At 43.5% G+C, this 13343-nt stretch overlaps 3 protein-coding genes across 3 annotated transcripts; 2 read left to right on the forward strand and 1 right to left on the reverse strand.

Annotated features, from left to right (window-relative positions):
* Position 1: 1 nt before the first annotated feature.
* Positions 2–892, forward strand: LOC108599528 (protein OPI10 homolog). The gene is made up of 4 exons (XM_017986403.2): positions 2–46; positions 102–148; positions 213–572; positions 627–892. Exons 2-4 carry the CDS (start codon positions 119–121, stop codon positions 807–809), a joined length of 573 nt encoding a protein of 190 aa, XP_017841892.1. The 5' UTR covers positions 2–46; positions 102–118; the 3' UTR covers positions 810–892.
* Positions 868–13313, reverse strand: LOC108599520 (2-oxoglutarate dehydrogenase, mitochondrial). The gene is made up of 8 exons (XM_017986391.2): positions 12797–13313; positions 12380–12740; positions 12247–12319; positions 11068–12193; positions 10858–11012; positions 9905–10799; positions 9693–9847; positions 868–1474 (listed from the first exon to the last, which is right to left on the reverse strand). Exons 1-8 carry the CDS (start codon positions 13043–13045, stop codon positions 946–948), a joined length of 3543 nt encoding a protein of 1180 aa, XP_017841880.1. The 5' UTR covers positions 13046–13313; the 3' UTR covers positions 868–945.
* Positions 2944–7214, forward strand: LOC108599519 (flocculation protein FLO11). The gene has a single exon (XM_017986390.2). It carries the CDS (start codon positions 2959–2961, stop codon positions 6751–6753), a length of 3795 nt encoding a protein of 1264 aa, XP_017841879.1. The 5' UTR covers positions 2944–2958; the 3' UTR covers positions 6754–7214.
* Positions 13314–13343: the final 30 nt, after the last annotated feature.

Genomic DNA, 13343 nt, shown 5'->3' on the forward strand with positions numbered 1-13343 from the left:
TGCTCTCTGCAATGTGCTGTTTACTAGTGTTGTAAAACTCAAACAGGTATCGTATCAATATTTCACAGCTATCGCTTATTAATAACAATTGAAATTTCTAGAAGAAACCCGGCACACAATGTTTGGTTTAATTTGTTCAGGTAGATTAGTGAGTATTATTAATAATTTAGTTTATAAAACACATGTAATTGACTTTTCTCTTGTTTTAACAGCCTCAAACCGATTTCGTAGCTGTGGACGAAAACAAATTGCTGGCTAATGTGCCGGATATTGAAAATGTTAACTACATTGTGTTGTTTTTGACGGGTATAACGCCACTGCCATTAGGAACCTCAGCTGCAATTTACTTTAGTTGGCCAGATGCAAATGCCGCGCCAACCTGGCAATATATGGGGCACATCAACAACGCAAAACCCTCAGCTATCTTTAAAATAGCGCAACTGAAGAAGAGTCATGAGCTGGAGTCACATGCACATGCGATGGTATTTGGAGCGCAAGAGATTTCCCACATAGCGCAAATCGGCATCTCCATAGAGCCAGAGCTGACGGTGGCACAGCAAACGCCGGCCGTGGTAAGTCTACAAATATATAAATTATAAATGAAATTAAACGTGTTGCTCTTACAGTCCAACGCCAATGACAACAAACAATTTGCGCAACGCATGCTGGAGAGCTTCTTCAACTACGTGTCCAGTTTTAGTGTAGAAATACCGCCTGAAACCTTTGTGCCTTTTTCTGTAGTCCAAACTTGGTATACAAATTTCCAACGCCGCATGGAACAGAATCCCAACTATTGGAAAAATTGCTAAGTAATAGCTTTAGTCAATACACTAATTATCTTAGGGCTAAACTCATTTAGTAACGATTAACTTAATTACAATGCATTTTTATAAACTTTATTAAAGTTAAACTGGAATTTTTACGGAAAAACTACTCAATTTTATTTTACTTCTTTGACTTGGGATCCGAATCGTCGGCTTCTTTCTTTGGTTCCGGTGGTGGCATGGGTCCAGCTGCTCGCTTTGTCATAATGCCACCTTGAATATTGTCTTCAGATTTGGATTTTGGCGCCGGCGTGGGAGCTCGTTGCTTTTTGGGCTTCATGTTTGGCTTACGCTTGGACTGCACTGGTTTACGAGCTGCCTTCTTCGCTTCCTTTTTAGCTGGCGCTGCGGCTGCTTTTGGTGCAGCAGCTGCGTCCTTGCCCGCTGGAGCTGCATCCTTGCCCGCTGGAGCTGCAGCAGGAGCTGCTTCTTTGCCCTTCGTAGTCTTGGTTGATGCCATGCTGGCTGCCGTTTCCGATTTGGCTTTTTGTTGCTGCTCCTTAACAATGCGCTCCATGCGCTTCTTATTGTCCTCGGTCAGCTCGCCAAAGATGCTTGTAATGAGCGCTTTGTATTCGTTGTAATGTTGCACCTTGTTGCCGGTGGAAGGCGATGAATTGGGCTGGCGTCCATGATAAGAAATGCAGCGTCTGCAAGAGAATAATATAAAATGAATTTTATTAAATATTGTTGCTTTGCCGGCAGACTTTTGTACATATAAGATTTGTATATATATACATTGTATATAAGTTAGCTGTAGTTCTATTTAAACAATAGCATTGTGGCGCTATTTGGCACGAGTTGCGGGTTTTCTTTTTTGTACGTTCTCGCTTGTGGCCTGCAAAAAAGCAATTTGGCAAGCTGACATATTTATATAGTCTATATAATAGCAAATGCATATATGTCTATATATACACATATAGAGCTGTAAAAAGTCGAGCCACGAGCAGACATTTAGCTGCTAGCCCTTTGGTCTAGACGCGAGCGAAGCTTATGCGCTAAAAAATTTCTTTTATGTCAATGTTTTTCTATTGCTAACAATTTTAAGTGCATTGCGAATTCGTTTTGGCGCTTGTAATTACATATGTTGCTAAAAAGAAATAATTGTCGCTCTATTTGTTGCTGCTGTTGATAGATTGTTGCAGTTTAGCTTGCAACGCGTCGTTGAATGCAACGTGCAATTTAGTGGCGCACAAATCAGCAGACATAACAAAAACGGGTCAACAATAAGGTTTACTCAAGCTTGACAGACACGTGCGTGTTGCAGCAGCAGCAGCAACATTTAGAACAACAGCAACAGTTGCCGTCGCTATTGTTGCTGTCATTGGCGACGACAGCAGCTAATAATAATAATCATAATTCGCAAATGTCGACTGACGCCATTATTAAACATAAAGCTGACTCAGTCAACATGTTGTCAACAACAACAGCAACAACAACGCAGCGCTTTGGCAGACCGGAAGTGGCAATTGATCAAAGACGCTTTCCGCTGCAACATCCCAAGACATTGCACAACAGCTGCTACACACAGCAGCAGCAGCAGCAACATTATGCACAACAGCAGCAGCCTAAATTTTGCTTCATTGCAACTGGAAAGTTTCCTTTACAAACAACGACAACAACTGCTCATAAATTTCCCTTGCAACAGCAACAATTCCCTGTACGTCAGCAACAATTGCTTTTGCCACAACAATTTCCGCTGCTTTGCCAATTAAAGCGCAAGAATGTTAAACAAGCTATAAGCAATGCCAGCACTAAATGTTTGGCACAACAAGAACTACAAGAATTTCCCACAATTAAAAGCCAATTAGTTGGCTTTTCCAAAGTAGCAACAACAGTGACGCACAAAACGGAACTGGAACTTACGACAGATGATGATGCTGCTGCTGCTGCTGCTGCTGTTGTTGTTGATGATCATGACAATGTAGCTATTGTTGCGTATGATAATGAACTCAATGCTTTAAACTTGAACGTGGCAGGCGTTGGCGAGCTAAAGGAAATTGAGCATCAACAGGCGGAAAATTTTAATGACGCCTTTGGGCGGCGACACGACGCCATGAATGTTGCCAAAAATAAACGTAAATTCGGTGAGCAAAGCAAACTAGCGGCAACGTTCACTCATAATGAGCTAAATATGACTAAAGAGCAGCAGCGACCACAACAGCTACAGCTACAGTCAATATGCTTAGCCAGTGAGCAAAGTCAAACAATAGAAGAGCTCTACACAGACGCGCGCGAAACGTCGTCAGAGCAAGTGGATGGTCAGCAGCTAGAGCAGCTAGAGCAGCAACAGCAGATAGATTATAGTTTGCCATACGGTTTGATCCCAGCCAACGTGCACGTAACCCTAAACGAGGCCGCGTCGCGTCCAGGAATAGAATTGCTCAAGTGTGCGCTGAGTGTTGTCTTGCTTGACGCCAGTCAGCTTGATTTGATTGATTTGTTGTTGGAGCTGGTGCAGCTGATTGCCACGCCCGCAGCAACAAGTACGGGTAACTATTGGAGCGTGCCGGTGACGCAGCGTGCGGTTAGCGAATGCGTGGACATGACCATCAGTAAAGTGAGTGACGAGAGTGAAGCGACAGCCAACAGCGTTGCTGAAGTGTTAAGCGAGCAAATTGAGGAACAGCAGCAAACAGCGGATGATAATAGCAGCAGCAGCAACAACAATAGCGAGGAGATGAAGTACGATCTGTTGAAGAGCAGCGCGCATTTGACGGAAGCGCTGCCACGACGACTTTCCAACTCAACAGCAGCAACTGTTGTTGCGCCCGTAGCAGCAACACTTGCGCCAACGAGTCGTATACGTGATATGCCCAGCGCACTTTTAACTGAAACGCTGCCGCGACGACTTTCCAACTCGACAGCAACTGCAACTGTTGTTGCTCCTGTATCAGCAACATTAGCGCCCACGAGTCGTATACGTGATGTAATTACACCCAGCGCACTTTTAACTGAAACGCTGCCTAGACGACTGTCCAATACAACAGCAACTGTTGCTCCTGTAACAGCAAATACAACGCCTACGAGTCGTATACGCGATTTACATACAAGCAGCGCGCTTTTAAACGAAACGCTGCCCAAACGTCTTTCCAGCAGCACAGCCTATGTAGCACCTGTATCAGCAACCATTGCTGCTCTGCCTGCAACAACAACGAGTCGTATACGCGATGCTCCACTAAGCAGCTCGCGTCCTTTGCTGGGCGAGCTAAAACGCAGCTCTACAAGTCGTGAAGATGTTTCGATTGATGTGGATTCTTTGCTGCCGGAGCGCACGCGTCTGCGTCGGCAACGTCGCATGCGCTCGCAGGAATCTGTAGAGGAAACACCTGAGGAAGTGCTGGCGCGTCTGAATAAGCTGAAGGAGCGCATCACAGCCTCACTTAGCGAGGTTAAGAATGTCATCAAGCAATACAGCACGGACAGCGAAGTGGAGGGAGCAACAAACGCAACGGCAGAGCAAACGGAGGAAGCGAAGCCAGCAGCAGCAGCAGCAGCACCAGTGACATTTCGTTTTGTAAAGAAAGTGCGCAGGCGCAGCTACTTTGATGAGGCGGAGGAGGAGCGTGCCAAGGAGGAGGAGCAAGCCAAAGAGCAGGAGCAGGCAGCAGCAACAACTCCTGACGCAGATATTAAAAAAGAAACTAATCAAGCGCAAATAGAAACGAAAACGGAAGTCCAGGCACAAGCAGCAAACGCCACAGCAGCATCAAAGCCAGAGCAGCAACAGCCAGAAAAATTGCAGCAAGCAGAAACAAAGCAGCCCATAAAAACGTTAGAAAATATTGCAGAGGCAGCAACAGTTGCCGAGAAGCAACCACAAGCAGTTGAATTGCAACAGCAATCAGTTAAGGAAGCACAAGCAAAACAAGAGCAGCCAGCTATAGCAACATTGCAGCCAAAGCAGCAGCAATCAGCAATCAAAACAGAAAAGGACAAAGTGCAAGCTAAGCTGGAATTTCTAGCCAAGGTGCAAAGTGAGCTTAAGTCGAAAAAAGAAGCAAAGACGCCTGCAATCAACGAGCCATTGCAGCAGCAGCAGCAGCAACAACCCGTTGAGGGGCTAGAGGCCACAACAACAACAGCAGCATTGCCAAATGAGTCAGCCAAGCAAACAGAGACAGCAACTGCGGAAAGTGAAGACAGCAAGCCAAAGAAAACTAGCGGCAGCAAGAAGAAAGTAATTGTCAAGCTGCGTAATCCGCGACGCGCTTCAATTGCTGCTGTGGAGCCATCAAAGATTGATGTGCCCATCGAGCCCGAGCAGCTTGATGCGCTAACACAAAGGCGACCCTCCGATACGGAGGCAATTATCAAGCGTAAGAAGAAGCTGAAATTAACGAGCAGCATTGCCAATGCAACAGCAGCAACAACAATTGCTTCCGGCAGCAATCAGTTGCCGCCAACAGCAATAAATGAACAACTTGTAGCTGCAAAGGTCAACAGCAATGAAACTGCCAAGACAATTGCCAAAATCAGCAGCGAAGCAGGCCAAGCGACAACAGCAGCAGCAACTACAGCGACAGCAGCAGCAGCAATAGCTGTGCCTCAACAATTGCCAATTGCAGCAGCAGCAGCAGCAACTAATCAAGCGGCAGCTAGCGAGCCAAGCAGACGCGCCAGCCTGAAATTAGCCGAGCTAGTGGGTGAAACGGTGCTGGTGGTGCCCACAGCAACCACAACAGCCGAACAGGATATTGCAACAGGAACTGCAACCAGCTTAATTAACAGCTCATTAAACGCGTGCAAGGAACCCATTAATCAGTCAATAGCTGCTCCAGGCGCCAGCGAGCAAACAGCAACAACAACAACAACAACGCAACAGGTGGCTGTCGCCGGCGTAGCTGACATTGAAGCGCCGCCAATCGCAAGCGTTGCAGCAACGCCGCAAATAGCGACGACATTGAATGAAAAGTCAACGCCACAACAACAGCAATCAGAACAACAACAACTAGTCGTTGCTACAAAAGACAGCGACGCATCAACAGCCGAGAACAGTCTCAACGCCATGCCGGAGCTGAAAGTACTGACGGGTCCGGTGCAGCCCGTAAAAATCGAAACCGTTGAGCAGCAGCAGCCACACGATGAAAGTGGTTTGTCGGTCAAGAAAAAGACGACGACACATTTGAAGAAACTAGTGCGCAAAAATTCCATAGACAAAGGCAAGGAAAAGGTGCCGCTGGTCAAGAGCAAAGATGAAGTGGATGAGGGCATCAAGCTTAACAATATACTCAGAGATAAGAATAAAATAAGCAATTTAACTGATAGAATCAATAAATTAACACCGCCCAAGAAGCAAATACAAAAGGCAAAAGAGCCGACTGCGCCGGCAGCAGCAACAGTTGCTGCACCAGAACCTGAGCAGCAAGCAGAGCAACAGCCAGATGAGCCGCTCGTTATAGAGCCTGCTGTTGAAGAAGCCTTGCCTGCACCTAAGAAACCCAGACAAATCAAAAAGAAAGTCATTATCAAGCGTCAGAAGCGTAAGCTCTCCATAGGCGACACTTTCTTTATACAACAAGAGGTGGAGGAGCCCAAGGTGCCTGAAATTGAAACCATTGAGAAAACCATTGCTTATGTAACTGACGATGAGGCTGAGTCGGAACCCGAGCCTGAACCAGAGCCACCGATGCTCAAGTCCTGCCTGCATGTGCGTGAATATAAAGTGGGCGACCTGGTGCTCTATGCCGAGCGTTATCGCAAGACTCAAGTGCGCTGGAAGCGCGGACGCGTGCTCGAGCGCATTACCAGCATTTCCTACTTGCTCGATATTGAGGGCAAGGAGGTAGCTGCGCATATAAGCTATATGAAGAAGAATACGGGACGCAAGGTCAAGTTTGTGGGCAAAGAGTATCTGGAGATTGACTATGAGCAGGTAGTGGAGGAGGAGCGACGCGCGCGCAGCTATAGCATATGGAATATGGTATAAAACTTAATTGCAGTCTACCCAAAACCCGCCAAATTGTGATCGTCGCCCAACCCGAAAGACTTTGAGTGGAATTAAAAAATTGCCAAAATAGACAATTTTTTAAGGATCTCAAAAACTTACTGACATTCAGTTATGTTTTAGTGTGTACTTGTCGCTTTAGTTAGTCTCTATGTTAGCTTAGTCTTAGTTCATCCTAGTGTTAGGTATTTAGTGCTCTAATTTTTGTATCTATGTAAATATCAAGGAATTATTTAAGCAAGCAAGGAATTTGTTATAAAATTTTCAAGTTGCCTTCTATTAATTTGAATTAACTCGTTGGTAAAGCAACGAGTGTGCAGTAACGTGTAGCTGTTTTTGTGCTGTTCATTTTTAGTTAAACGTGTAGCAAAGCAGCGAGTTTTCTTTAATTTTAATTTAACTATTTTAATTTTTCAACGATAACGAATTTGTTATAAAATTTATCGTTGCCACTATATTTTTTCAATTTTATTTATGCTAAGCAATTATATTTTAATGTTTAATAAACACAAAATATTTCAACTATGCGCTTTTAAAATTCTTTACATCAACACATTGCCATTTGTGGCAATCATCAACAGCAGCAACAGCATCAACAACAACAACAACAACATTTCAAATTCAATTACTCATAAAATTTTTATGAATTTGTTTATTTCAAAGTTGTGCTTTATTCTATAGACAATATTTTGTTTTTGCTCAAATTCTCCTCCCTCGCCTTTTTGGCAATTGCTATTTATACATTTTTGGCCTCTCGTGTTCAAATGAATGAATTTTAATCAAAATAGGCAACAAACAAGGCACAGTCTGTGCGCTCTCTCTTTCTCTCTCTCTTTTGCTATTTATCTATTTTGCTTTTTGTGCTCTATTTATCTTGATAACTCAACGAAAGCTGACAAAGATCGAATGCCTCATCAATGTCTTGCGTGCCATTAATAAAACTTTAACGCAAATATGTTTGCAAAAATGAAGAAAAACATCAAAAAAGCCTTGAATATTTATTCTAATTGATTGTCAAGGCGCTTGCTAAAGAAAATCCCCCAAAATTATTGCCCAGATGCCAGTGCACAAAGAGACAATACAATATACTTATAGTACTTATAGATTATATGTTGGGCTGGCTGTCTATATGCTATATGAGCGTACATTCCTGAGATTTAACAGTATGTCGACTTTTATGTATGAATTTTCATTCAAATTCTTTTTTGGCAAAAGGCGGATGCGTTCTCAACAGAGGAAGAGATGGGAAGAGAGCAGGTATATATATATAATATGATGGTGATATGATATTTGGGCAGCAACAAGAGGGAATTCCCTCTGATCATTATAATAAATCCCTTATTTTTTTTTAGAAGTTGTGATATATAAAAACTGTATATAGTATTTAATCTAAGGCTTGCCAAGTGTTTATATATTTTGAAATAAGGAAAACCATTTTCAGCTCACTTTTATGAAAAATAAAAACGCTTTCCATAAATCAGTCTGCAAATCTAGCGAGCAGGCGCACAGCGCACAATATAATTTAAAACATAAAATATATAAAATAAAATATTCTACACAAATGTTTTCATGTAGCAAGTTCTACTCGCTAATGCAAAACAGTTTTGTGGTTAGCCGAGGGGTTGGGTTGGGGGGTCAAGTGTGTCGCTGTGTGTGGCGTTAAATTTATTTAGTATCAAACGCTGACTAAAAACTGTGCCAAGTTCCTTGCGCTAGTTTCACATGCGACAGCGACATGGACATTGCCACGATTTGCCTCGTAATTTGTTCAAAGTGCATTAGTTTTCTAGCCAAAGGGGGTGGCTGGGCTGGTTGGCGGCGCTGTGTTTAGCTAATTACTAACAACGCAAAAAGCAAATTGAAAATAATTATTGGAGCCTTCAAATGGCGGGCATGCTGCAATTTATTCACAATCAAAGCGACAGCCACAAATAACTTTGGCATGAATCAACAACAAACAACGAAAACAACAACATTACATCAAGGAAATGAGAATAAAATTTGAGAAAGCTGCTGAACTCTCGCAAGGTCAGCGAAATCAAAAATCTGTTGCAACTTACAAGTCAAGGCGAGCTAAGAAAATAAACAAAACATTAAATTTTGGGGGCAGCTATGTTTTTATCTAGCGCGTCTTTTGTCTACTATATAAATTGAACGGACAGCGGCACGGCCTTCAAGAGATTTATTTTCGTAAGATTATTTAAATACGCTATAGAGAATGGCATAGTCTTTATGGAAGCGCATTTCAACTTTATGATGGTTGCAAATTAGAGATCTTAAGTTGAATTCAAACATTTACGTAGATTCGTTTTAAGTACAAAAGATTATTATTGAATCGTTAGATCTTTAGTTTAAGATATGCCATCTTAAGAAGTTAGAGATTGATATCAAACATTTCTGGAGATTTTATCCACTAACTATTTACTAAAGATCTTTTTAGAAGAGCATAAAATCGTCTGTTCTTTTCGAAATCCCTCATCTTACAATACAAAGTACATTCTCTTTCTTTAACCCAAGGTATCTCTAGTATACGATATTTTGAAAGGTGAGGGGTATTGCGTACGTCTCATTTAGCACACGTTTGACAGGGGGTATTTGAAAATCGTTTAAAGATTGCCCGTGTATACGATATGGCGTCATTTTGCAATGCGACGCCATTTTGAATTTGAATAATGGCTAAGCAATTGACAGGGCAAAATCGTCACGACACATCGATTGACACATTGAAGGCGCGTCGCACCTGAAGACCGAATACTGAATCATTGGGCAACGGCAACGTGGCGGTGGCACGAACAGCACAAGGCCGCGATGCGGCGCCTTGGCATTTAAAAAGAGTGTACACGAGCTGTGCGTTTGCCAAAATGTTAAGCAGGGCAACAAACTGAATAATAAGTGTGTAAGTATATATATTTGAAACTTACGTTTCATTTTCACATTTGATGAGCGCCGTTTCGAAGCGCGGTTGCACATAGGACCAGCCACCTTGATTCTTATGCTCCTCCTGTGCCCACAGGATCTCGGCGTTTTTATACACTTGAAATTGTTTCAGTATAAGATCATAGGGAAACGGCGAAAGCTAAAGATACAAAATATATTAAGATAAACAATATAAATTGTGGGCTGTGCTGCTTACCTGCTCCACACGCACCAACGCTACAGATTCCGCCTGCTCATGATCTTCACGCTCCTTAAACAGATCATAGTAAACCTTGCCGGAACAGAAGACAAGCTTTTTAACACAATCCGGATTACGTTCGCATTTTTCATCAATTATAATGCGATTGAATTCGCTGCATTCGTTGAAGTCCTTGAATGGACTGCGCGCCAAGGGATGACGCAGCACAGATTTGGGTGAGAAGTTGATTAGCGGCTTGCGGAAACCCATGGCTACCTGACGCCTCAAAGCATGAAATAGATTTGCAGGCGTGGTCAAATTGGTGACAATCCAATTGACGTTCATTATTTGACGTGCAACGAAATCGCTATCGTTGGTATCGGGAAATACATCCTGATCATCATCGCTAAGCTGCAAGAAGCGCTCAATGCGTCCTGAAGAATGTTCCGGTCCCATGCCTTCCATGCTGTGTGGCAAAAACATAACCATGCCCGATTGGCGCACCCATTTGGTTTCACCACTGGCTATAAACGTATCTATAACCGCTTGGGCAGTGTTAACAAAGTCGCCGAATTGCGCCTCCCAAATAACAACCGAGTTGGGACTGGCCATGGAGTAGCCATGATCAAAGGCCAGCACAGCATTCTCAGATAGCGAGCTATTGCATATATGATATGGCGCCTGATCGGGATAGAGATGCTGCAATGAGTTGTACCAGGTCTTGTCCTGCGTCTGATGATGCAACACATGATGACGATGCGAGAAAGTGCCACGCTCTACATCCTGTCCAGAAACGCGCACATGTACGCCATCCTTAAGCAGCGAACCAATGGCAAACGCCTCACCCAGCGACCAATCAGCAATCTTTGCTTCGACCATCTTCTTACGCAGACCCAGGATACGCAAGATGCCTCTACAAGATTAAACAAGTGTTAAGACATGTCAATGCTAAAACAGCTGGCTTAACTCACTTGTGAACCTCAAACTTATGCTCTGATGGTGGTGGTGAGGAATAGACATTGCCTATGTGCTCCAGCGTTTTAACGGAAACGCCTGTAGGACACATTTTTAGACGATCGCGTCCCTCAAAGTAGCCCGACCAGGGTGAGTCAATCCAAGCGGAGTACTGTAGACCATAACGTTTTTATATTTTGGCATTTAAATATGGCAAGCAAACTTACTGAAAACGATTTCATCTTCTTGGACTCCTCAAAGCCATCATTGCATATTTTTTCATACTTGGTTTGCATTTCCTTGTAATCCGCATCCGTAATGATGCCCTCTCGGATTAATTTCTCAGCATACTGCACCATCACCGGCTTCACCTTGCGTATGCGCTGATACATAAGCGGTTGTGTGAACATAGGCTCATCGGCCTCATTGTGGCCATTGCGCCTATAGCCGACAATATCAATGACCACATCCTTTTTGTACTTTGCACGCCAAGCGGCAGCAACGCGAGCACAATGTATGCAAGCCTCGGGATCATCGGCATTTACATGCAAAATGGGCGCATTGACAACACGCGCCACATCGGTGCAGTAACGAGAGGAGCGTGAGAAGCGTGGATCTGTAGTGAAGCCCACTTGATTGTTGACCACAATGTGTATGGTGCCAAAGGTTGTGTAGGCGGGCAGATCCGACAAGTGTATGGACTCGAAGACAATGCCCTGGCCACAGAAGGAGGCATCGCCATGTATCAATATGGGCAGCACCTTGTTGCCTTGATAGTCGCCACGTAGATACATTTCCGCGCGTGCCTTGCCCAGCATTACAGGATTTACATGCTCCAAATGCGAAGGATTTGCCACTACTGTTATGCGCACATTTCGATTCGTTTTGCGATTCAAACGCTCGCTAAATACACCCAAATGGTATTTCACATCGCCGGAGCCGGACTCTCGCGCCTTTAGACCATGAAACTGCGCCAAGAGCTCGGGTATGGGCTTCCGACACACATTGGCCAGCACGTTGAGACGTCCACGATGCGCCATGCCAATGAAAAATGATTCAACGCCCTCATTGGTGGATCTATCGATAATCTCCTTCATGACGGGTATCATAATGTCGCAACCCTCGAGTCCGAAACGTTTCTCCGACGTAAACTTCTTGGCCAGAAAGTTTTCAAAGCCCGTGGAGCGCGTTAGACGCTCAAGTATAAGCTTCTTCTCATCAGCTGAAAAGTTTACAGCATTGGGCAGCTCGAACTGTTCGCGTATCCAATCACATTTGTTAAATGAAAGTATTTGCATGTACTCCAAGCCCATATGACCGCAATAGATGCGCTCCAAGCGATCCAGAATTTCTCTACATAGGTAAAGCAATTAAAACTTTGAAATATTTGTATAGATTATACTTACTTAAGTGTTAAAAACTGCTCAGTGCCGCCAATTTTCGTAGACGAAGGCAGCTTAAATGACGTATTTAAATCATCTATTAACAAAAATATAAATATTAACTAGGAGTGACTTAAAGCCGTTTAAATTAACTCACTAAACACATAGGAATAATGTTGCCTAAGAACAGCCTGTGTAGCATTGCGCCTGGCGCCATCAACAGAGGAACCACCTGTGGGTCCCACAATGCCCAACGGATCAAGATCAGCGGCAAGATGTCCTCGTGATTGATAGGCACGTATGATGGCCTGCACTACCAAGTGATCGTCTATGTATCTAAAATCAGCAGGCGCCGAAGCGGGCGCAGCAGCTGCAGCTGAGGCAACTTCGCGAGCAGGCGGAGCAGATGGTTTGGGTGCCGCAAGTGCTGTGCTGGAACCTGCAGCTTTGAAAGACTTTTTATTGTCAACAGTGACGCTAGAGGTGTTGCGCTTTCCGCTGAAATAGGCATCCCAGGACTAAAAGCAATACAGAAATAATTAGATTAGATAATTCTTAAAGCTTTGCTACTTACCTCTTCTACAGATTTGGGATTTTGTGACCATTGCGAGTAAAGTCTTTCCACAAAAACTGCATTAGTGCCATTGGCTAGTGCGTCTGGCTCCCTTTTTTCTGGTAGCTGCTTGGCATTAAGTCTGGTTAGAATTCGTAGTCCACGCCGTCTGACGCCGAAGGTGTATTCGCGGAAGAGCATCATAATAAACCCGGATCTCTGAGTACTTATCAAGATCAGACGTTCCACACAGGAACGATTCAGTGTCATTCTTTTTTTGCAGACTAAAATTCAAATTTGCAGAGCGCCACTGAAAATTTTGATAGATTTCTTGGTCTTTAAAAATGATTTTAGATCATGGGCTGGTTCTTTTTGGGAATTTTCTTGCTGGGCACACTTAGTTTGCCATTTAATTGAATTTCTTGTTTATTGGTCGGAATGCGAATGGATAATGCCAATTATACGACTATTTAACGTGGCCCAGTTTTAAAATTTTACATAAAATTTGTTTCAATTGAAAATGTTGAAATTTAGACTATCGCATTCTGATTTTTGTTTTAAACGATTG

This window comes from Drosophila busckii, chromosome 3L, assembly GCF_011750605.1.
Source record: "Drosophila busckii strain San Diego stock center, stock number 13000-0081.31 chromosome 3L, ASM1175060v1, whole genome shotgun sequence".
Taxonomy (NCBI): Eukaryota; Metazoa; Arthropoda; class Insecta; order Diptera; family Drosophilidae; genus Drosophila; species Drosophila busckii.